The sequence below is a fragment of the Asterias rubens genome, chromosome 5 (genome assembly GCF_902459465.1).
Source record: "Asterias rubens chromosome 5, eAstRub1.3, whole genome shotgun sequence".
Taxonomy (NCBI): domain Eukaryota; kingdom Metazoa; phylum Echinodermata; class Asteroidea; order Forcipulatida; family Asteriidae; genus Asterias; species Asterias rubens.
In genome coordinates, this window is record NC_047066.1 from 15889421 (window position 1) to 15913969 (window position 24549).

At 37.9% G+C, this 24549-nt stretch overlaps 1 protein-coding gene across 1 annotated transcript; it reads right to left on the reverse strand.

Moving 5' to 3' along the window:
* Nucleotides 1-1776: 1776 nt before the first annotated feature.
* Nucleotides 1777-20901, reverse strand: LOC117290774. The gene is made up of 5 exons (XM_033772321.1): nucleotides 19829-20901; nucleotides 7012-7725; nucleotides 4696-4983; nucleotides 3659-3700; nucleotides 1777-2292 (listed from the first exon to the last, which is right to left on the reverse strand). Exons 1-5 carry the CDS (start codon nucleotides 20148-20150, stop codon nucleotides 2162-2164), a joined length of 1497 nt encoding a protein of 498 aa, XP_033628212.1. The 5' UTR covers nucleotides 20151-20901; the 3' UTR covers nucleotides 1777-2161.
* Nucleotides 20902-24549: the final 3648 nt, after the last annotated feature.

A 24549-nucleotide genomic window follows, 5' to 3' on the forward strand; every position in this document is an offset into this window, starting at 1 on the left:
TCAGACTTGTTTGTGTGAAATGGAAGTTGAGTCCATAAGCTATCCATACATCTAAACCTTTTCCCCCAGAATCATATATTTTTTATTATTCGGCAGCCATTTCAACGTTGTAGAGTTTGTTTTAGACACACGGTAGAGGGTTTGGGTAAACTTGTGTGTATACTCCCAAACCAAGCAGTACACTCCTATCACGTCCGCCATACCTCAACAAGGCCTATGGGGTTTTCCTCCCAAATCTAAACCTGAAATTACTTTACCATATTCTCTCCTCGTTTGGTTCCAATAGGATACTTTTGAACGCTAGGTGGCGGCAGACTTACCAGGTAAAATGTCCATTGTTTACGTAGTTATGAGCATGCGCACATTACCGAGAACAATGGATTTTACCTGGGGTGCGTTTTGGCGGCGGTAACCTAAAACTGTTTCGGTTGTTGGTCGTTGGTTCTGCTGTTCAGACGGAACGATAACCGAATTGTGAGCTCGGTTATCGTTTTGGTTATGACGTCAGAAACAATTATTGGTTACAGCCGCCAAAACGCACCCCAGGTTAGTCTGCCTGCCACCAAGCGTCCCGAAAGTCCCCTATTAGAGCGTTGATCAGATCCAGATGTGAAGTTGTACATTCTCTTCTATAATAATAAAAGAATATTTATATAGCGCCTTATGCCAGGCTTCAAGGCGCTTAACACGAAATAAAACCACATTTTAAAAGGAACACTAACATAGAAACGGCAGTTTACAAAACCACAAGAAAGATTATAATAATTAAAACTAAACAAAACCACCAGGATTAAAAAATAAATAAAAATAGTTACTTTAAGGAACATTACAGAATTGGTTTTGCTAGCAAAACAGTTGCTGTCAGTGTAAGCACTTTATGTAATCCACCATATCCATGAACTGAGATCGATCGGCCACCTGGGTCACGAGAGAATAGTGAAAAAACGATTACAAATTTTGCATTGCATCGATGCCAAAACATAAATGAATAAAACGCTCACTGAGCGATAAACTCTAAACGCGAACTTAGATTATTTATTTCTCATCAAATATGAAATTGCAGACAGAAATATTTCAAGGGATGTTTTCTACTATCATCATCATTAGACCGTGTAAGTTTTATGTAAATCTGTGATCTTCACGATGTTTGTTTCTTACCAATTCTGTAACGTTCCTTTAAACTAAAAACTAAAGTAGTCAGAATTAGCTCTTTTGATCATATATTTTATGGATTTGTGTTAACCATGAATTTGTGCAATATCTTTATACTGATCAACATTTACACTATGATGTACTATTTCCACTATGTATATAATTTTACGTTGATCAAAGTCAAGATCTAATTCACACACATAGACATACATATGCTCTCACAGAAATACATGAATCGAGAGAATTCTAAAACGCAAGGGAAAGCGAAAAAACAGATTCACCAACTCAACCAACACTGCGTCATTGTTTAAAGGCAGTGGACACTATTGGTAATTACTCAAAATAATTTTCAGCATAAAAACTCACTTTGTAACAAGCAATGGAGAGCGGTTGCTAGTATAAAACGTTGTTAGAAGCGGCTCCCTCTGAAGCAACGTAGTTTTCGAGAAAGAAGTATTTTTCCACGCATTTGATTTCGAGACCTCAGTGTTAAATTTTGAGGTCCCGAAATCAAGCATCTGAAAGCACACAACTTCGTGTGACAAGGGTGTTTTTTCTTCCATTTTTATCTCGCAACTTCGACGACCAGTTGAGTTCAAATTTTCATAGGTTTTTATTTTCTGTATAATGTTGAGATACACCAAGTGAGAAGACTGGTCTTTGACAATTACCAAAGGTGTCCATTGTCTTAAAAGACTCTTGCTAATATCTCTCTTAAAACTAGTGTCAATAACAGCTTTTTGTTAGAAGTTGACAGCAACTTTCAATAGAATAAAACATTTTGAGAAACATTTCACCTCAAAGTAATGTGGTTATGTAAAAAGATTTCAAAGTCTTTTTTTCCCCCTGAAATTTGAATCCGAGCTCCCTGCTTTGACATCCGCCTCGGATTTTCGGCAATATCTCAAAAACGCAATCACTTTGTGAAATGAAATGTTCACAGGTAAGTTTTATTGTACATTTACATCAATATGAAAAGAGATCCAAAAACAAATAGTATATTTTTTCTTCAATGTTTCTTATCAGGTATCTTACAGATAAAGGGGTATTTAGCCTGATCTACCGGACTGGACACATCTCGCTGGTAGCCAAATTTATTGGTGAAGTGCACCAAACTGCCCTCTGCAAATATTGGTATTCCTGCAGCGTTAAGGGAACAAATTAAAGTAAAACAAGACAATTAAAGTATCAAAAGTTAAAGAGTATCTTTTGGATTATGGGTACACCACGTACACGAATTTGACCCTTTAAGCAATATTGATTGCAAGCAAACTTTTAAGGGTGCACAGCTCCAATCATTTGTACACTTTTTGTCACAAAGACACCAAATGAACAGCATATAAATGAACAGCATATAGTTAAGTTATTTTTGTTGCTCATTTGCTTTTCTCTCTCGGTGTTATGTCTTGCGTATATTTTTGTTTTGTCTGCCCTGCATTGTACCATGGCCAGCTTTGTTGAGTGTGCTTTCTTTATTGTTTGCCTAGTGATAATTGTTGTATACATTGATTCGCTAAATAAAGATTGATTTACAACACATGAGCAAGGCCGGGTTCCTACTTCCTGTAAATGCGGTACGAATTTTGACGTGGAAGTGCTGGGTTTTTATTTGCAGCGATTGTTTCGTAGGAGTTCAGCACATGTCAACTGAGGTGAATAATTCGTAGAGAACTTGTAACGCAACATCAGTGTCACATCAGTATGGACCGGATTTAACTCTTTGTAGATCTTGTATTCGACAAACCCGTGCATTTTAATAATAGTTATAATAATAAATGGCTTAGCGCCGTTAACCCCAAATGGGTCCCGAGGCGCCCCTCTGAGGCTAAAAATATTAAGCAAGTCAATAAATTATACAGACCAATTAAAGAAAAACAGATTTAATATGCTTAAAGGCAGTGGACACTATTGGTAATTACTCAAAATAATTATCAGCATAAAACATCAGTTGGTAACGAGTAATGGGGAGCTGTTGATATTATAAAACATTGTGAGAAACAGTTCCCTCTGAAGTGACGTAGTTTTCGAGAAAGAAGTAATTTTCCACGAATTTTGTTTCGAGACCTCAAGTTTAGAATTTGAGGTCTCGAAATCAAGCATCTGAAATCACACAACAGGGTGTTTTTTTTCTTCATAGTTATCTCGCAACTCCGATGATCAATTGAGCTCAAATTTTAACAGGTTTGTTATTTTATGCATATATTGAGATACACCAAGTGAGAAGACTGGTCTTTGACAATTAACAATAGTGTCCACTGTCTTTAAGAAAATTACAAACGACCAAAGACAATTTTTACAAATTCAAGCAAGTAAGAACAGTGCTGAACAATTTAAGATAAGCAGATGAAAAACGCTTAAGAAAATTACAAAGGACCACATCAGTGATACAAATATAAATGGACATTTTTAATTCAGAAACAGCGACTGTTAAAATGCAAATGACTATAAAAATGGGATAAAGGCTACATCAATGGCTTAAAAGTTTCCCCTAGGAACCATTACTTACCAATATGTTTCTGATCACTGAAGCTGAACGTCATTTTCTTGCCTGCAATAAAACATGTCGTTGAGAGGATTACAATTAATTGAGAACCCTTATCTGGAATCAGTTAATTTCAAGGCAGCTAGTAATGTCCAAATTCAAACCAGAAGAATTTGTATATTTTAGTAGCGATTTGACTTTGGTTAAGATCGCTCGGATTGCTGGGCACCTTTAACAGTTTGTAGTTTTTACTGAAACGCACGCAGGGTAAGAAACAATATATAAGAGTATCAGACAGATAGGTGATGGATCGTTCAGTGTTTTCAGGCTAACTCTCTGGAACAATTCACCACATACCATAAGATCCTCTCCAACGGTTTTTGCTTTCAAACGCACCCTCAAAACTTATTTATTTTAGTGCATTATAATTGCTATTGTTTTTTTATGTAAAGCGCGTAATTGAACATTTTTGGAATGGCGCTCTAGAAGAGCTGGTATTATTCTTATTTTTAATATTATTATAATTGACTGTATATTTTTAAATGTTGTATATTTTTTTATTCGGTTTGAAATTAATTGTTGAATAATTTCAACAAAACTTGAAACACTTTTTTTTGTAAAAATCTCCCGTCGCATCATCGCTGCTGATGAAAAATCCGTACTGAGAAGGGGCAGTGCTAGACTGAACAATCCTAAATGATCTCATATGCATTAAAGGCACTGGACACTTTTGGTAATTGCTCAAAATAGTTGTGAGCATAAAAACATCGTCAGGAGACTGAAGAGATAAAGGAGAAGTGGGCTTATTTAAAACAGTTCAGAGGCTCTAGTGTAGAGTCAAGCAACGCTCTAATTGGTTCTCCTGAGAGGAGACCTGTGGTTGGTTAGCTCAGGGCTATTGTGTGGGTTGCCCATTGTGTGAGAAAGCCCTCGTGTGTAGTGTGAGTTGCAGTGAGGGTGTCAAGTTGAATAGCTTTTAAAACATCACCGCAAGTACTAGTTCAAATTTTTTTGGCTGCTGTAAAATTCACGAACTGTTTGATGTTTTCAGTCAAACAAACCTTTGTAGATCGTCACAGATGCATTGTTGGATCCAGCCTGAGCTGTACATGCAATGGCCGTTGGACTGACTTGACTTGAACTCATCGCCAATGTAGAGCGAACTACACACGTAGATACAGCCACCGATTGGATAGTGTAGTCATATCCTGGCGTGTCTAAGTTCTCCCAACTATCAGTTTCTTTGTTATACAGACTCCATGTAATGATCGGACCAGATGGGTCGCTAGCCGTGCACTCGTATTCCAGACTGCTCTTCATTACAACACTACGAACCATTAGAGCCAATTCTATAAACAAGGGCAAAAAATACAGTGTGTTACATAATATACGTTAAATTTGCATCGGGGATAAAACACAGGATTCGAACTGCATGCCTCTAGCTACCGGGCAATCTCGGTAGTCTAATCTCGGTAGTCTAGTTGGTAAGACACTGCTCTAGAATTGCGAGGGTCGTGGGTTCGAATCCCACCCGAGTAATATGCCTGTGATGTTTTTTTCACAGGACTCGGGAAGGCACTGAGTATACAGTGCTAACATACATCGGTGTATGGGTAAAAACCCAAATTAATACAGTGTATTACGTATCATTCAAACCTGTTGCCAAGAACAAGTCTTGTATGTGGCTTATTGTACATGTGTATCAAAGATGCTGCTTACTGAAAACAGTTTCAGGAAAATCAGTGGCATCAACAAATCTTTCAATTAGAACTGCTTTCTCCTGAAGACGATCAGAGCATACTGATTGAAACGTCGAATTGTAGAACCACTCCAACTCATTTAGAGATAGTCATTATGGTGTTACCGCAAACCTTTCCATATCGTATTTTCACAATGCAAAGTTTCAAATCCTACCTCGCATAATAGGCAAGGACACAATTACAGGAGGTTTTTAGGGCCCTGTCACAAGGGGCAACACCTACAGGCAATCAACTACAGTGTGTCCTGCTGCCTTGGCAACACATGGATTATTTTGCATACATTGTCTTACGATCCCCAAGAAAAATTAGTTTTCCTTTTAAACGTGAGTGCTATTTCTTACTGGAGATTGCCTTGTACTGGTTGCCTGGAAATTGCCTCGTGTGACATTGGCCTTTTCCGGGTCATTTCTTATGAGGCAATTTTAAGGAAACCAGCTAAAGGCAATCTCCATGATGAAAAGGCATTCACAATTGAATGTTCACGCATTGTGCTTGATAATCATAAGACACGATTTGAACATTTACTTATGTGCTACCAAAGTGATCACATCTTGTGGATCGTAAGACAAAGTTCAAAAAAGAATAATTTTGTTCAATGGAATGAACCAACCATTCGGAGAAACGAAATAAAAATGTTATTTTCACGTGATTCATACTTGGGTTAGTGCTGCTTTGGCAAGTCTCTGGATTAATTTTAAATCTTTTATGAGATTGCATGGTCGATCAATATTGTGACAGTCCACTGCGTCCACTGTGTTAGTAAAAATACGGCTTTCAATTGCAATGATCGGTATCAATTAGTTTAAGGCACTGGGGTGGATTTCACAAAGAGTTAGGACTAGTCTTATCTCGACTTAGGACGAGTCACTCGTCCTAACTTAGGACTAGCCATACGTTTTTGATATCTCCTAGGACTAGTCCTAAGTTAGGACTAGTCCTAACTCTTTGTGAAATCGACCCCGGGTTTGATAATTTGTCAGAAACCAATATTCTCACTTGGTGTGTCCCAACATATCCATACAATAATACGTCGTGTGCCCGGCAAAAGGGCGTAAGGCCTTACGCCCTTTTGCCGGGAACATAAAGTAGTTCGTCCCAGTAACAAAAGGACGTAAGCAACAAAATGGCTCCTGACATGAAAAATATGTCATTTTTGTTTGTTCTTTTGCTAGAATTACCCTGAAGACATGTTTCCCCATTCCCCATGCAGAATTTAACCTTTCTAGAATGACTTTTGCATGGCAACAAATTTACCAAACTTTCCCGCTCATAATTCTTGAAACACAAATTTTAACATAAATTGCTTACGTCCTTCTGCCGGGAACTTTCCCTTACGTCCTTTTGCCGGGCACACGACGAGTCATCGAATTGGCAAGAGAATAATGACTGAAAACCACAATTGTGGCGTTACTTTATGTGCTTTCAGATACATAATAAAATATACCTTACTTCAGAGGGAGCCTTTCTCACAGTACGTTATACCATCCACAGCGCTCTATTTTACGTTTTCAAGTTAATTTTCATGCTAAAAATTAGTCTGAGTAAAATAATAACGAAGAGTGTCCAGTGCCTTTAAAATCAATTTAAAGAATTTTACAAAAAATTCTCGTTACTCACCGTGTGATCCGCATGAATGCATATCTCGTATGTGATCTTGAGTGAGAAAACCGTCAAAGACCGTCAAATCACTGTACGCCGCAGACCCACCGTAGATACTAGACTCGTATACATTATTGCAGGTGTTGGAGTGACCCATGTAAAGATCCGTACAACCGTCAGACGCTACTCCAGCAGGCGTGAGGTATGTATCTCTAGCAACTGCCACACCATTGACAAACAGCTGAATGGCGTCACCAACGGCCATATCATCGAATGTCAAAGCCAAGTGAAACCAAAGGTTTTTAGGTATCGTAGACGAGGAATAATATGTGACGTAACTGGAACTTGATGTTTTGATCTGATACCTAAAATGGTCAGTGTGATAGAGGAACGCAATACCCTTGGCCATATTGGTTTGTCCTCCAGAGCTGACGTAGTATCGTTCAGCGAAGTCTGATAACGTATCTATCTTGAGCCATAAAGACCACGTCAGAGATCCACAGAGATCTGGGTCAGAAACACAAGTCCCACTAAAGTCACCAATGTCTAAGTATACACCTGTTTTGGCATACACAGCGCATGCGTGATCAACTACGTCAGGAGCAGGAACTAATTCAATCAGACTGGTATCTCCGCCGAGTTGGAACCAGTCACCGCTTACTGGAACGGAGTCACATGACATGACGTGGCTTTCCGTAGGACCCAAGGTTCGGTCAAGAATCGGAACAATATCTGCATAAGAAAACGCGAGAATAACGAATAAAGTTACAAGACTATTGGTTCTAAGAGAGGTTTGCGGCAACACATTCACGGATGCGTACAGTCCCTGTTGGATGGCAAACGTCATGCACTAACCAGACGCACAATTGCGTCTGCGTCACGCAGCCATTAGGCGTGTACAATACAGCGCGACATATTTCTTGAAAATGACCCATTATTGAGTCTTCAAGCGCCCGTTCTTTTCAGAACCAACACAACTCAAGGGAAATATTCACAAACCTCTCTTAGTTATACCTCCACCTTGCAAAGTTACAAATCATACATAATGACCTTATGAATATGACAAACGACATTATTGACTTTATTCTTAAATCCTTGTGCGTTGTTTCTTGTGTAATTTTTGTTTTGCCTTTCGTAACTTGTTTACATTTGAGGTGCTTTTCAAACTCGTTGTCTTTTGATGACATAATAAGGTTTATGCTAATGTGCATTATAACATCCAACACCCAAGTGCAGTATGTTACAAACTGAATGCGGACTTGATAAGGTTTAAGCTAATGTGCATTATAACATACAACACCCAAGTGCAGTATGTTACAAACTGAATGCGGACTTGATAAGGTTTATGCTAATGTGCATTATAACATACAACACCCAAGTGCAGTATGTTACAAACTGAATGCGGACTTGATAAGGTTTAAGCTAATGTGCATTATAACATACAACACCCAAGTGCAGTATGTTACAAACTGAATGCGGACTTGATAAGGTTTATGCTAATGTGCATTATAACATACAACACCCAAGTAAACTGAATGCGGACTTGATAATGTTTATGCTAATGTGCATTATAACATACAACACCCAAGTGCAGTATGTTACAAACTGAATGCGGATTTGATAAGGTTTATGCTAATGTGCATTATAACATCCAACACCCAAGTACAGTATGTTACAAACTGAATGCGGACTTGATAAGGTTTATGCTAATGTGCATTATAACATCCAACACCCAAATAAACTGAATGCGGACATGATAAGGTTTATGCTAATGTGCATTATAACATCCAACACCCAAGTGCAGTATGTTACAAACTGAATGCGGACTTGATGAGGTTTATGCTAATGTGCATTATAACATCCAACACCCAAGTGCAGTATGTTACAATCTGAATGCGGACTTGATGAGGTTTATGCTAATGTGCATTATAACATCCAACACCCAAGTGCAGTATGTTACAATCTGAATGCCGACGTGATAAGGTTTATTGCTCATGTATATTATAACATCCAACACCCAAGTGCAGTATGTTACAAACTGAATGCGGACTTGATAAGGTTTATGCTAATGTGCATTATAACATACAACACCCAAGTGCAGTATGTTACAAACTGAATGCGGACTTGATAAGGTTTATGCTAATGTGCATTATAACATACAACACCCAAGTGCAGTATGTTACAAACTGAATGCGGACTTGATAAGGTTTAAGCTAATGTGCATTATAACATACAACACCCAAGTGCAGTATGTTACAAACTGAATGCGGACTTGATAAGGTTTATGCTAATGTGCATTATAACATCCAACACCCAAGTGCAGTATGTTACAATCTGAATGCCGACGTGATAAGGTTTATTGCTCATGTATATTATAACATCCAACACCCAAGTGCAGTATGTTACAAACTGAATGCGGACTTGATAAGGTTTAAGCTAATGTGCATTATAACATCCAACACCCAAGTGCAGTATGTTACAAACTGAATGCGGACTTGATAAGGTTTATGCTAATGTGCATTATAACATCCAACACCCAAGTGCAGTATGTTACAAACTGAATGCGGACTTGATAAGGTTTATGCTAATGTGCATTATAACATCCAACACCCAAGTACAGTATGTTACAAACTGAATGCGGACTTGATAAGGTTTATGCTAATGTGCATTATAACATCCAACACCCAAGTGCAGTATGTTACAAACTGAATGCGGACTTGATAAGGTTTATGCTAATGTGCATTATAACATCCAACACCCAAGTACAGTATGTTACAAACTGAATGCGGACTTGATAAGGTTTATGCTAATGTACATTATAACATCCAACACCCAAGTGCAGTATGTTACAAACTGAATGCGGACTTGATAAGGTTTATGCTAATGTGCATTATAACATCCAACACCCAAGTGCAGTATGTTACAAACTGAATGCGGACCTGCCCTGAGTAATAACAATAGTTCTAATAATGAACAGTTCTATTCAGTGTAAAATTGCAGTGAAGTCGTTTTTATTAATTTGTAGACCTAATTTGTTATTTTAGCCACACTTCATAAGAGCGTTTAAACAACCTTTAAAAACGCCTTCGACTCTGTCCTCGGCCACGACCATGCCGGTTTTAAAAGACTGTTCAAGGCCGACTCACCACTCTTTTATTCCATTAATAACTTATACAAATGGTTCAAAAAGCAAGTATAAGCGACGGGGTCAGCACATAATATCAAGTGTATTAGGCCAACCTTTCATCACTTTTCTTAATATAGGTTTTATCGGTCAATTTCGGGAAATGAGCAGCCAATTTAACCATAATTATTCTAACCTTATTCTACTTGGCACGAAATTGAATGCTACTGAAAAGGGTAGTTCGATTTCGTTTTAAGACTAGTCAAATGTACTTTTACGTCATTCGATTTAACAAAATAATCATTCAATTTAACAATTCATCAAAGCAGCATTCAAATTCACAGACGCTTCTTGAGGCGTGTGTGTCACAAAAAAGAATGACGATACGCTAAATTGAACATAGTCCTAAAGAAATTTGGCTCGACTCCAAACCAAATTGAACGGCTGAATTCTGAATTTGAAACGCAGTAATAACTGGAGAGGCAAAACAGTTTTAATTCGAACGCATGGAAATGGTATTGACTGCTCTTTTGCCGAATTTGACCGAGAAAACCTATAGTTGCAATATAATGTTGTTCTTTTGTTGTTCGTTTTTTATGCAAGTCGCCAGACACACAAGCCCCGAAGGCCACTTTTTATATTTTAATTTTCTGCCAGGGCCGTTGCCATCTAATCGTGGGGCTGAAACAAGGTTAACCCCTTAACATTCCATACGGATGTAGAATTAGGTATCATCCATTTCAGAAGCCTGGCTGGTAGAGCAGAAAGCACTACCTCCCTAACTTAACGAAGCAGTGATGGTTAATTGTATTGCTTAAGTGCACAAGTGTCACGACCGGGATTCGAAAACACACTTTGCTGACCAAACACCAGGGCCCAATTTCATAGAGCTGCTAAGCACAAAAATTTGCTAAGCATGAAATTTATTCCTTGATAAAAACAGGATAACCAGCCAAATTTCCTAGTGATTTTCAGGATAAGCAAACAACAGCTGAATACCAGTAACAAGCAATATGCAACAAATGGAAATTTAGTCAATAATCCTGTTTTTATGAAGGAAGAAATTTCATGCTAAGCAAATTTTGGTGCTTAGCAGGTCTATGAAATTGGCGCCTGAGCTTGAATCCGGTGCTCTCAACCGCTAGGCCACGATACGCCACTGTTATGAATGATTCATGAAAGGGTCATTCCATGTCAGAACAACGCACTTTTTTACCTCATGTCTTCCGATTTTGATAAAAATTGCTGCGCTTGTAGGTCCTAATGAGCAATGAATGCACACCAATTTTCAGCCCAATCGGACTTTCCATGTGGTCAGGGCAGAAACCACTAAAATCTGACATTTTTAGGGTAAAATACCACCTTTTTGGTAAAAATATGTCATAACCATGTCAATTTTTTTCACATATATGCAAATTTGGTATCGAATTGATGAGAATTGCATGCTCAAATCAATTCTTTAATCAAAAATAAATTTTCTGAAATGTAGGTCACTGTAATCTTTAATATGTTATCGTGATCTTTGACCCCGTTTTTGAAATAACGCATCATTCCAAAAGTCAATGAAATGAAAATCACTTGATAAAGCATGTCATCCTCTATCAGAATCCACTAAGAAACAACTGGGCTTTTCAAAATTTACAACTTTAAGACTATTTTTGTACAGTTGGTAGGTTACAAATTTGTCAATGTATACATGTACTTTACTTTATAAATAAATAAAAATAAAAAACTTTCCAAAGTTACTAAAATTGTTATTGGTTTGGGATTTTTTCATGTTGAGGGCTGATGTGGTTTAACCAGAATCATACTTTAAAATACCAGCAGTGACGCACCCAGGATTTAATTTGGGTTGTGGGTGGAGGGGGGTGGGGGGGGGGGGGGGGAGGGCATTTTTCCGAAACAAAATTCTTTCCAAGATGGTAAACAAAAAATGTCACCATGCTGCAACTCTGACTTCATCGGAAGGTTAGCATGCCTTTTCGTGTGCTATACGGTTAAATGGAAATCGCACAGTTAGCACAAAATCTGCTGCTGAGCAGCTCTATTAAAATGGGCACTGAAGTCAGAGTTGCAGCATGCTGAACAAATTTTTCTTGAGGATTTCTCAGAAAGTTACTATGCATTAATTTGTTGTTCAAGATTCATCACAGGGGGTTAAAGTAAGACTGCTTAAGTTTGTGATCTACTGAAGGAAGGCAGACAGCTTCTCCATCTCAACCTTGATGTAATCTCTAACTGGGATCACTAATAATCACAGTGGTGCACCCGGGGGGGGGGGGGGGACAATGGGTCTGGGGGATTGATCCCAGCCCCTCCAAGGTATTCAATTTGTTTGTTTGATTTGTTTTGATTTTTTGTTTTACAATCTTCGAAAGAAATTTTTGGGGAAAATATGGCCCACCCCCAAAAAATAATAAATCCTGGGTGTGTCACTGCTGATTCTGGTTAAACCACATCAGCCCTCAACAAGAAACAAATCGCAAACCATAAACACTTTAAGTAACTTTCGAAACAGAAGAGTGAGGTTTGTTGGTGGATTTATTATGTGAAGTATATAAATTGACTAGTTTGTGACCTCAACAACTGTACAAAAATGGTAATAAAATTGTAAATTTTGAAGATCCCAGTTGTTTCTTGGTTGATTGTGATAAAGGAAAACATGTTCTATCAACTGATTTTTATTTTGTTGATTTTGGAATGATGCATTGTTTCACAAATTGGGTCAAAGGTCACGATAACATATCAAAGATCACGGTACTTGTACAAAAATAGTCATAAAGTTGTAAATTTTGATGAGCCCAACTGTTTCTTAGTGGATTCTGATAGAGGAAGACATGCTCTATCAAGATATTTTTATTTCATTGATTTTTGGAATGATACATTATTTCAAAAACTGGGTCAAAGGTCACGATAACATATTAAAAATTACAGTGACCTACATTTCAGAAAATTTATTTTTGACAAAAGAACTGATTTGAGCATGCAATTCTCATCATTTTGATACCAAATTTGCATATATGTGATGAGAATTGACATGGTTATGACATATTTTTTCCAAAAAGGTGGTATTTTACCCTAAACATGTCCGATTTTAGTGGTTTCTGCCCTGACCACATGGTAAGTCCGATGGTCTGATAACAAGCAATATGCAACAAATGGAAATTTAGTCGATAATCCTGTTTTTATGAAGGAAGAAATTTCATGCTAAGCAAATTTTGGTGCTTAGCAGGTCTATGAAATTGGCGCCTGAGCTTGAATCCGGTGCTCTCAACCGCTAGGCCACGATACGCCACTGTTATGAATGATTTATAAAACGCTTTTAACAATTTAAGCAACAGAAACACAAACATCACTGGAAACTGTTTCCTTAATGTTTAATGAAAGATTAATAACAAAACGCGATGAATTATTTCAAGTAACAGCAACACACAATTTATTGGGAAAGGCCTCACTGTTTCGTCGCTCTTGAACGCACAAGTAGTGACCGATTATTCACGCTTGGCTGCAACAGTTTTGTTTGACACGAGGCTAATTGTAGTGTGTTCGGGTATAAAACGGATGATTCTTCTATATGGTTGGAAACCAGAGCCCAATTTCATGGCTCTGCTTACCGAAAGCACAGAATCGGCGCTTACGGAACCAGGGAATTATGTGCTTATGGCAAGCGTATTTCACGGGTTAGCGGTGAATGTTGGCTTCTGCGCGTGCGTACTCCGCGTTACTATGCATTCTACGCTTACAAGACTAGCGCATAAATTCGGCACTTGCACGTAAGCGAGGAATCGTGACCGTAAGCGCAGAATTCGGAGGTAAAGCAGAGCCATGAAATTGGGCCCAGAGCTATTTTAAACCCTCCAATCGGGTAGTGCTGTTTGTACTATTTTCTAGTACAACGAGTTTAAAACGTAATCCGAACTGTAATGTGAATTATTACTTTGCCGTCAAACCACGAAACCAGCAGCATTTACTGGTCTATTTGCAGGTTTCTGGTGCGGATTATTTGCATTACTGGTTATTAATATTTTAAAAACCGTAGTTATCTTTTTAGTGTTTGGTATTATTTATTTTGTGCTGACTCAATTAGGTGTTTTCATATATATATACATATATATCTATGAGGAATATTTGGCAATCCTATCATCCTTTGTTAGGGTCTGTATTTTGATCAATTTTGATCATGGTTACTATAGGTTTTCTCGGTCAATTTTGGAAAATGAGCAGCCAATTTAACCAAGAGCCTATTCTATTTCGCACGAAATAGAATGCTACTAAAAAAGGGTCATTCGATTTCATTTTAAGACTAGTCAAATCTACTTTTACGTCATTCGATTTAACAAAATAGCCATTCAATTTAACAATTCATCGAAGCTGCAGACAAATTCGCAGGATTGTTTTTGAGGCGTGTGTTCAGTCATTCAATTTCATTTTGAGGCAGTCAACTCTTATATTTGTGCAGTCTTAAAAACGCTTGGTTAACTTGTTGTTTCTTTATACGAATGTTAAAGGCATGCGGTTAATTATTTTGGCACTCTTGAACATAATATGCCAAGATGTCTGGCACGCCAACAGATGGTTGGTGAATATTTACAAAAAACAACAACTGGGAAAACATAAAAACCCCAAAATTAAAACATTCAAAAACAATCAAATGTCAGGTCTTGTTCAGTTAACCATTGAAGGTCTCCCGAAAAAAAAAATAAAGAAGAAAACAACCCTTATGGGGCCCAGGGTAAAGTCTAATGGAAACATAAAATAAAGAAAATAAGGTTCGCTCGATCTGTTTATTCGTATTTCTTTAGTCGTACTTATTTGAATCCTCGCGCGAAATTGCATGAAAAAGAATGAGTGTGCTAGGAACGTGAATGCCTCAAAACGAAATTGAATGACCGAATTCTGAATTTGAAACGCAGTAAAAACCGGAGAGGCAAAATAGCTTTAATTCGAACGCATGGAAATTAAATTGGCTGCTCATTTGCCCGAGAAAACCTATATTACATTCTTTAGAAATAGAAAAAAAAAGAAAAAAGCTAATGGCCTGACGTTTCGACCATACTAGAGTCTTTTACGAAGGCTTAATGAGAACACAACAAACATGAACAGGTAACTAAGTGAAACAGCATAAACTAGAGCATACAGAAAAAAGCAAGGGGTAAACAATGAATAGGGGGACAAAAAGGGGGGGGGTGTAGGGAAGGGACTGGCCTGAACACAAGAAAATGGAAACACAAAGGACAATATCAAGGGTGGGAAGAGGTGGGGGAAAAAGTAATTAATTATTGAATGAGGCGCAGCCTAAAAGGGGGATATCTGTGGAGAAAAGGGAGACGGCAAAACAAAAGGTTTATTATAGTCGTTTAAAAAAAAAAAAAATCTCAAAACAATTTAGCACCGAAAGGGTAACACAACAAAATGTTTTAAAGGGTTTGGATACTTAGTGTAGGACACGAAACATGATGTCCACAGATTTAAATCAAACTCACTCGGTTTAAAAATATCTATAATGGAAAGCTTCCCTTAAAATATCATATGCTGAGTTGCTATATTCTTGTAGAATTTAGTAAAACAAGTCACGGAAATTATTTTCGTCTCAGGAGACGAACATTATTTTTGCAATTAAAACGTATTTTTTTGTGACATTGTTTTGCATACCAAATAAATGTTTCAAGTAATTTGTTTTCCGGCTTTGCAGCTTTATGAAATTAGGCCCAGTTTCTACCTTATTGCACACGCCCTATGTAGTGTGGTATTTGAGGCCCGTGCACGCAACACACCTCATTTTTGTCAATGGAGCTGGAATCCAAGTGTTTTTCTTATTTTCTACAATTTCTTTCTGTAAACACTTTTAATTTTAATTTTTAATTTTTATATTTTAATTCTTGTTGCATGTCTTTTGAACACAATTAAGCTCTTGGGTTGCGATGTTTTAAACCAATGATATCCATTTTAGTCGCTGATGTAATAGTTATTAAACATGGGCATCTTAAAGGCAGTGGACACTATTGGTAATTACTCAGAATAAGTATAAGCATAAAACCTTACTTGGTACCGAGAAACGGCTCCCTTTGAAGTGACGTACTTTTCGAGAAAGAAGTAATTTTCCACAAATTTGATTTCGTGACCTCAGAATTAGATTTTGAGGTCTCGAAAACAAGCATCTGAAAACACAATTTCGTTTGACAGGGGATTTTTTCTTTCATAGTTATCTCGCAACTTCGATGACCAATTGGGCTCAAATTTTCACAGGTTGGTTATTTTATGCATATGTTGAGATACACCAAGTAAGAAGACTGGTCTTTGACAATTATTACCAATAGTTTCCAGTTTCTTTAATGTACGTGCGCTGATGACGCATACATATCTTTGCAAACAACATACTCAAACTGGAGCTCATTACCTCGGGGAAAAAAAACACAATCATACATCTTATCTTGAACTGGGTCGCTGACAATCAATGACATTTACCTGGAGTGAATACTTTCTCTTTTCCTTACTTAACCCAAAGAGTAATTCACCAACCTTGATCAGTTACATGCGAGTCGAGGGTTGAGCAAAGGGGAACATTGCTCTGATAATGGGCGTTTTTAGCTCAAAAAAGTACATTTTGGTTAGCCCGTGAATGGGTAGAAATATATTGTAAAAGTAGATTGAAATGAAGACGAGCAGAGTAAAGGCCCACTCAAAAATGCCGTTCGAAGTTGGTTTTTCTGAAATCTGGTATAGACTACGATAATGAAAACGAGAACGTTAAAAATGCACGCCTCGATTGGTTGAATAGGCGTGGGCGTATTCTACGTGGAGTAATGCTTTCCCTTTGCGTTGTTATCGTTGTCGTTTTTTGTTATTGCTGCAGTGTGACTTGGCCGTATAGGCCTATACGGTTTGAAACGTCATGACCTAACCAACTTTTTTCCAGGAGATTCCTATTTATCCACACCATCCAAACTTTAAAAAAATACTTATAATAAAAAGATCCACATAAATATAACTTTTATCGTAATTTCATGACGGAACACTAATCTATGGAACACAATTTGTGGCCCCACAAAATGCTGGACGGCTCTTCAGCTTGAAATTAAAATCTCTTCCCAAACCTTATCTTATGTCTCAGGTTATCAAGGACTAATTATCTTGTGTCTGTTTTTTGCCTTTTTATCTTACTGTGCCTTGAGCACCAAGCAGGGTGGTTATGTGCGCATTACAAGTCTTTATTAATTATTATTATATCGATTGTATGGTACAGTCATTTTCCTGTATTACATCAATATTCACTTATAACTATACACTGACGTAATTGCCAAAGACCAGTATTCTCACTTGTTTATTCCCCAACATATGCATAAAAACAGACTCAGCTTACGTCTTATTATATTTTTGCTATACTATTAATAGCTCTCCCTTGATCGTTAGAAAGTAAGTTTTATGATTAAAATTATATTCATAAATACCTCAGACAGTTTCGCAATTCCTATTAACCGAAAAGGTATTATACCTTGCAGGGTCGTTGCCGTCTGATAAAGCCCTCGCCTTCTGCTCGGGCCTTTATCGGCTCGGGCCTTTATCACACGGCAACGACCCTGCCTGTTTTAAACGGCCGTTAAAGAACTCGTCGCTACACTTTTATTCCCTTAATAAGAATGACCCGTTCATATTTTTGTTTAAGATCTGCAGGAAAAAACATTAGTGAATTATGGCCCTCTCAAAACAATAACGAAGCCCTAAGTCTTTGTATTCAAGACAAGCTTTTAAATGCATGTGTCCTGAAAAAATGGAGGTGCGTGATAGGTGCCGTTCCCCCGCCCCCATGCCCCTTCCTCTTGAATTAAAAGATTACACACGTGGACATTAAAACTCGCGACATCTACACCTCTTGTTTTACCATCCCCCATCCCCCTCCACAAACAAACGACTTTCTTTGTAGTTCGGATAAACTGAGTAAAACATGCCTTAAACGTTGACGCATTTGGACATTCATTGCACATGACAAATGATTTTAAGCTTTGGTTATCGTTACTTTAACAACCAGCCGAAGTTTATAAACTTAGTTATCAGTTATTCTTTAATAATTATGAAGTCATTGGATTGGTTTGGTGTAATAAATGGCAGCTTGCATGTGTCACAAATGTACTTCACAATATCTTTAAAATGCAATTTGATGGGTGTTTCCTGAATATTGCTATTCTTTTTAAAGTGATAGTTGACAGTAAATCTAACACTAACACTGATTTCTTGATGTGATCTGATGATGTGATCGCAACTTTACTGTCGTCACGTGGTCACCGTGTAAAGCATCATCAACAGTGCGCATTGTTACGCGTAGCAGGTACAGGAATTTGCATTTGCACAACACAAAAAAACATTGCAAAAACCCGTACAAGTGCAAGAACGGGAGATAATGAACGGGACGGGAACACTTCAATTCGACTGACAAATAATACAAAACGGGAAAAAAACAGGACAAGAAAATAATAATGGAGGACGGAAAAACGGGGCTGGGGAAATAATACGGTAAAGAAAAACAGAAAAGGGACCAATAAATGATACGGAACAGAAAACAAAATAAACCGAACGGGAAAAAAATAAACGAAACGGAGTACAAACAAGGACAAGGTAGTTGGTATTGTGACGTCACTCTTTGCGTAGCAATTAAGAATTATGCAAAATTAAGATCAATCTTAAGTGCTTTGTGAAACAGCGCAGAACTCTAGCTAGTTGTTCTAAATATAGGTTCCGGGTTTGAATGGTATAGAAATTTTTAAGACAAAAATAATAAATTTTATTTTAAAAAGACAAAAACGAAACAAACATTTCTATTTTGAAATTTCTCAGATTTACAAACTTGGGTATAATTGCGATAATAAGGTATGAGATTGTTATCGTATAATGACAAACCATGGCCCAGTTTCACAAAGCTGCTTCAGCAAAAAAAATTGCTTAAGCTAATAAAATCCTTGCTTAATAAAATAAAATTACCAGCCTAGCCTCTACTCGATTGTAAATGCTTATTCATAAATACCTCAGACAGTTTCGCTATTCCTATTGGTGGAGAGCGCGTCACGTGGGTGTGTATAAACCTTTGTTTACGACCAGTAAAAGTGTTGAAACATAGGCGTGACACGCGAGCTTGCACCTGTTCTTATAAGACAGTTTGTTTCATTCCTATTGGTCGAGAGCAACGGCTGAAACAGTTGTGCAACATCACGCGCTACGCGCGATGCGCACAGCGTTCCCGTATAAGGAGTTGTTTACCCGAGGGCGGCGGAGGGCTTTACCATTTCATAGCTAGAGGGGTGTTGTGTTGAAAACAATCATTGAACAATTATATTTTTTGCATTTATTTTACTTTTTGACCAACAAGTGTTGATGTTTTTGACCGAAAAGGTATAATTTTTGAATGGGAACCAAAGTGTGTTGAATCGGTTTTCAACTAGTGGTTTAAACCCGCCGATGCCTGGTTCTTGATAATTTACCTCGACTTCGTCTCGGTAAAATTATCAAGAACCAGGCCTCGTTGGGATATTAAACCACTAGTTGAAAACCTCTTCACCCCACATTGATTCTCTTTTTAAAAGACCGGTAAATACCAGTCCAATCAATGTATATGGCATGATATATTATGTTTAAAACAAGCAAACTATTTCCGTGCTTAAGAAATTGTTTCTTGGCAGTTCTATGAAACTAGTCCCTGGTATTAAAACTGTATTCACTTACCTGGAATATTCTGAGAGGTGTTCATTAGCCATACATTCATCGGGATCTCTGACTCTGGTACATAAGTGTATATGTTGTCCAGGTAGTCCATTACGAATGCGAGTTCCTCAAGGGTCGTTACTGTGGCCAGTTCTGCAACATGTCCAGTGTGGCTGAACTGCTTGCAGAACATCTCAGCATCATCGTAGGAGAGGTCTTCAGGGAAATATCGGTAGCAATAGTTTCCATTCTCCATCCATTGGAATGGGCATGGTGAACAGGATTGACTTAAACCACAAATGGCTGATACTACAGCTACGGTACAGAGAAACCAACCACCCATTGCGCTTGATGTTTGTGATCAAACAATTAGGTTGGTGATTTCTTATAATTATTTGCACTCGGTTTGTGCGACTGTTTCAATTGGAGTTCAGTTATGTGTTTGTGCAACCGAGTGTCGTTTAGCAACCGAGTGTCGGAGATTATCTGCAAGCTAATTGGTTAGCTGTGCTGACGAGGATCAACAGTGATATCACTCAAACTGACAAAGACCGTGTCCTTGTACAAACGGCTGATACTACATACTACGGTTTAGAGAAACCAACATTCGTTTACTTTGCCGTCTGTAAAGTATAATCAACACTGGAAAACCATGTCAATGTCGACAAAGAGAGCGACAGCACCCCAGTTTAACAGCTATAGTTAGATGATAAAGCGCATTCCACTGTGTTAGTGTGTTAGATATTCTGGCTGTGGCAACAAATTGTAGCTGCACTGAGCTTACAAGATGCAACTACATTGAACACTTTGCATCAATAAATATGCCCACTTGTCTCATATCTCTCTAGTCTCCTGACGATGTTTAGAGCAAGCTCGTCGAAACGTAGAGACCAATTAAGAACTCAACTCGTGGTAGTAAAGTTAACAACAATCTTAAAGCTAAAGTAAGAGCCCCAGCCGATTATCTACCTTCCGCCCAGGTAGTAGTTACAACGCAGGACAGCTCTTTCCAGAAATGAGAACTCTTCCGAAAATCTACTCCGCGGTAGTAGATTATAAATATAGCAAGACAGTTGCCTAAAAAACACAATATACCTGGCAAAAAGACACACACGTGGCATTACCGCAAACAAAATTGATACCTCAGCATGCAATGTCTCAACTCCCATTATACGATACAGCTCGGTACAGTTCGGTTGATACCATACACCCTGGCATGGCCAATAGGGGCGGAGCTATCAGCGATCTCAATACATTATAACGCAAGGTGACGTTGCCGAGTATGCCCTTTGTTGATTAACAAACCACGCTGATTGGCATTGACCGCAGAATGTTAGCAAAACGTAAAATCGGGCTGAAAGATGTTGCGGCAAAATTTACCAATTCTTCAAACATTCTCTCAAAGGGTTTGGGTACTTTTTGTTCGACACAAAACATAAACGTCCACAGATTTACATTAAAATTAAACGATTTGAAGATAATGATGGTATAAAGCTTCACTTAAAATATAACTTGCTTGGAGGTAGTTTTTTAGAACTGAGTAAAACAGTTTCACGACAAAACAATGTTGTCTCTGTGAGACAAACTTTATTTCAGCGTACAGCTTAAAGGGAAGGTACACGTTTGGTAGATACTCAAAACAAATATTAACTTAAAAACTGACTTGGTAAATAGCATTGGAGAGCTGTTGATAGTATAAAACATTGTCAGAAACGGCTCCCTTTGAAGTAACGTAGTTTTTGAGAAAGAAGTAATTTCTCACTTAAATAATAAAATACTTCTAGCTAGAAGTCTTTTATTCCTATCTGAAAGCACACAAATTCGTCCAACAAGGGTGTTATTTCTTTCATCATTTTCTCGCCACTTCGATGACCAATTGAGCCCAAATTTTCACAGGCTTGTTATTTTATGCTTATGATGGGATACACCAAGTGAGAACACTGGTCTTTGACAATTACCAAACGTGTACAGTGCCTTTAACGCGATTCTCCTGCAAATAATGCTTTATGATTTTAACTTGAGTTCCTTAAACACTTGGTATTTATTTGAAGCTGCAAATGTAATTACAAAAATCGTCATTTAAAGTGAATAGGGATTTAGTTCATGGCCAACAACTTGATCTTAAAAAGGTATCAAAACCTTTTGAAACAAATTTTGTTTTGCAACTGCTATACTTGAAGGAACATTACAGAATTGGTTTTGCTAGCAAAAAAGTTGCTGGCAGTGTAAGCACCTTATGTAATCCACCATATACATAAACTGACAAACCTCGAGTTCGAGCTGAAATTCCACAGGTATGTTTTTGTAAATAAAAATTACCAGAGGTGTCCAGTGCCTTTAAGGCTTGCCATAGTTTTCCAACCGAGAGCTGTGGGCACTGCAGCAAAACGATCGATTAGCCAGCTCTACATAATGGGTGTTTAGGCTCGTGCGAAAATTACCCATCGATCTTCACTTGAGTTGCTCTACGCATCTCCAATTTGTTTGTTTATTGATGCTAAGCTGATCTGAAATTGCCTTTTGGAAATGATCTATGATTGGAAATATATTACGAGCTAAATCAGCCAATCAAGAAGAGTCCTGTGTACATCATTAATCAGAAACACACACAAGGTCGAGAAAAACAATGAAATGCATAACAGAAAATCATTGCTTAGGAGGCGCTGGACACTGTTGGTAATTCCCCGAAATTATCCGTTACATATTTGGTAGACCTACATGTACCTTGTATGTCGTGGCCGAGCGGTTTAGAGCACCGAACTCAAACTCTGGTCTTTCTGATCAGCAGAGTGTGGGTTCGAATCCCCAGCCGTGACACTTGTGTCCTTAAGCAAGACACTTAACCATTGCTTCGTCCTTCGGATGGGACGTAAAGCCGTTGGTCCCATGAACTGTGTAACGTATGTAAAAGAACTTAGTGCTCTAATCAGAACTAGAAGGGGTTTGCCGGTGTTCCTGGCTGCTGTATGCACCGTAGCACCTTGATTACCTTGTTTGGTAGATCAGTGTTATACATAGGACTTCGATATTATCGGGGGTATTTTAAGGTCTCTACAGGGTAGTTCTTAGGATTTTGATTTTTCCAGAGTGCATGTCATGGGAGAATGGTAAGAACCGTTTTTGGCAAAATTATTTATCATTCCTATCCGTATGGTTGTGTGTGTGACCGTTTTACCAATTGGAACTATTTTTGCACACTACAACGAAGTGTGGACTTAAAGGCACTGGACACTAATGGCAAATACTCCAAATATTTGCTAGCAAAAAACTTACTTAGTTACAGTTGGAGAGCTGTTGGTAGTATAAAACTTTGTGAGAAACGGCTCCCTCTGTTTTCGAGTAAAACGTAATTTTCCACTCTTTTGTCCACTCTTTTGCCCTGAACGTACTAGTTTCTCTATACACAAAATATTCCTGTTCGAGCATTCCAGTCTTTAGACTTCCCCTAAAACGTCATTTTGTTTTTCCCTTTTTGTTTTGCCCTTGGTCTATATTAGATACAGAACAAAATAGCAAAGTGCTCCTGACACAGTTATAGAACAGGATTATCGAAGTGTATTCAACCATGTATTTTAAAGCCAGTGGCTTTATAAAACAGATCCGTGTGACCTGAACCATAAGTAAATAAAGATTTAAAATAACTAAACAATGAATACCCCAAACAAAAACAAACAAAAAACACAGGGAAAGAAAACCGACACAACAAAATAAGTCGTTGAATACCTGTGACATAATGTATGTTTTAAGAAAAGATCTGAAATTGTGGTCTAAAGAAAATATCTAAGATTACGTGGTAGAGAGTTTTAGATTTGTGGCGCAGTTGAACAAAAATACACGTCACCCCAGGAGTGTCGAGACTTGGTTTCAATGAGGAGAAGCATGAAACTGGGTCGACTATTACTTGACTGAGTGTAAACTTGAAGTAGTTCATAATATAGTTGGGAGCCTTGCAACTTTTGAGTAATTAATCGCTTCACAATCTGATAAAACAATGCAGAGTTCTCGCAGGCACTGGAGTAGTATAGTGTGAATAAAATGCACCCGAAGTGGAGGAGGGTTGTGTATGATTTGTGGTGGAGGGTAAGTGGAAGGTGGTTTCCCCCCACCACTCCGGGGTTGAGGTTGAGTGAGGGTTTTACCATCCACCAAAATTGGGCCGGTGGAGTTTAAGGTGTTTGGGTTCTGTATCAAATAGCAGGCAGAGTGTGTTGTAAGAAATGAACAAAGGTTGATACGGTCAAATGAGTTCCCACGTACGTGTGCAAGAACGTAGGCTGAATGGACAGGGATGAACAAAGTAAAACTGGGCGCAAGTCAACGAGTGTACATAAATTAATAGTTACAAGTGACACATGATGTTATTTTAAAATAATTCTACAGGAAATATAACGAGTGCAGATAAATAATGGTTACAAGTGACACAATAACTTATTTAGATAACATAAATGTACAGGAAGTGTCGTGAGGAAGAAATAAATAAATACATAAATACATACCCAACAAAAAATGTGTATGAAACAGTTATAGGTACATCTCTTTCTTGAAAGTTTGTTTGGTCTAAAAAGAGTCCGTTGATTTGGTCTTAATAATAATAATATCGAAGTCTTATATAGCGCACGATCTACCATTAAGGTACTCAATGCGCTGAGTATATACAAATTTTCAGAAAGATATGTTATTGAAGTGATGAATTCTGAGAACCAATTTTGTAGCACCTTATAAGGTTTTACAAGGTGTTATGG

Coding starts and splice junctions, on each gene's coding strand:
- LOC117290774 (XM_033772321.1), bottom strand. CDS start 20,150: ATGGGTGGTTGGTTTCTCTGTACCGTAGCTGTAGTATCAGCCATTTGT. Junction 4,984..7,011: donor GCATTCATGCGGATCACACG/GTGAGTAACGAG, acceptor CCTTGTTTATAG/AATTGGCTCTAATGGTTCGT. Junction 2,293..3,658: donor CAGTGATCAGAAACATATTG/GTAAGTAATGGT, acceptor TTAACGCTGCAG/GAATACCAATATTTGCAGAG.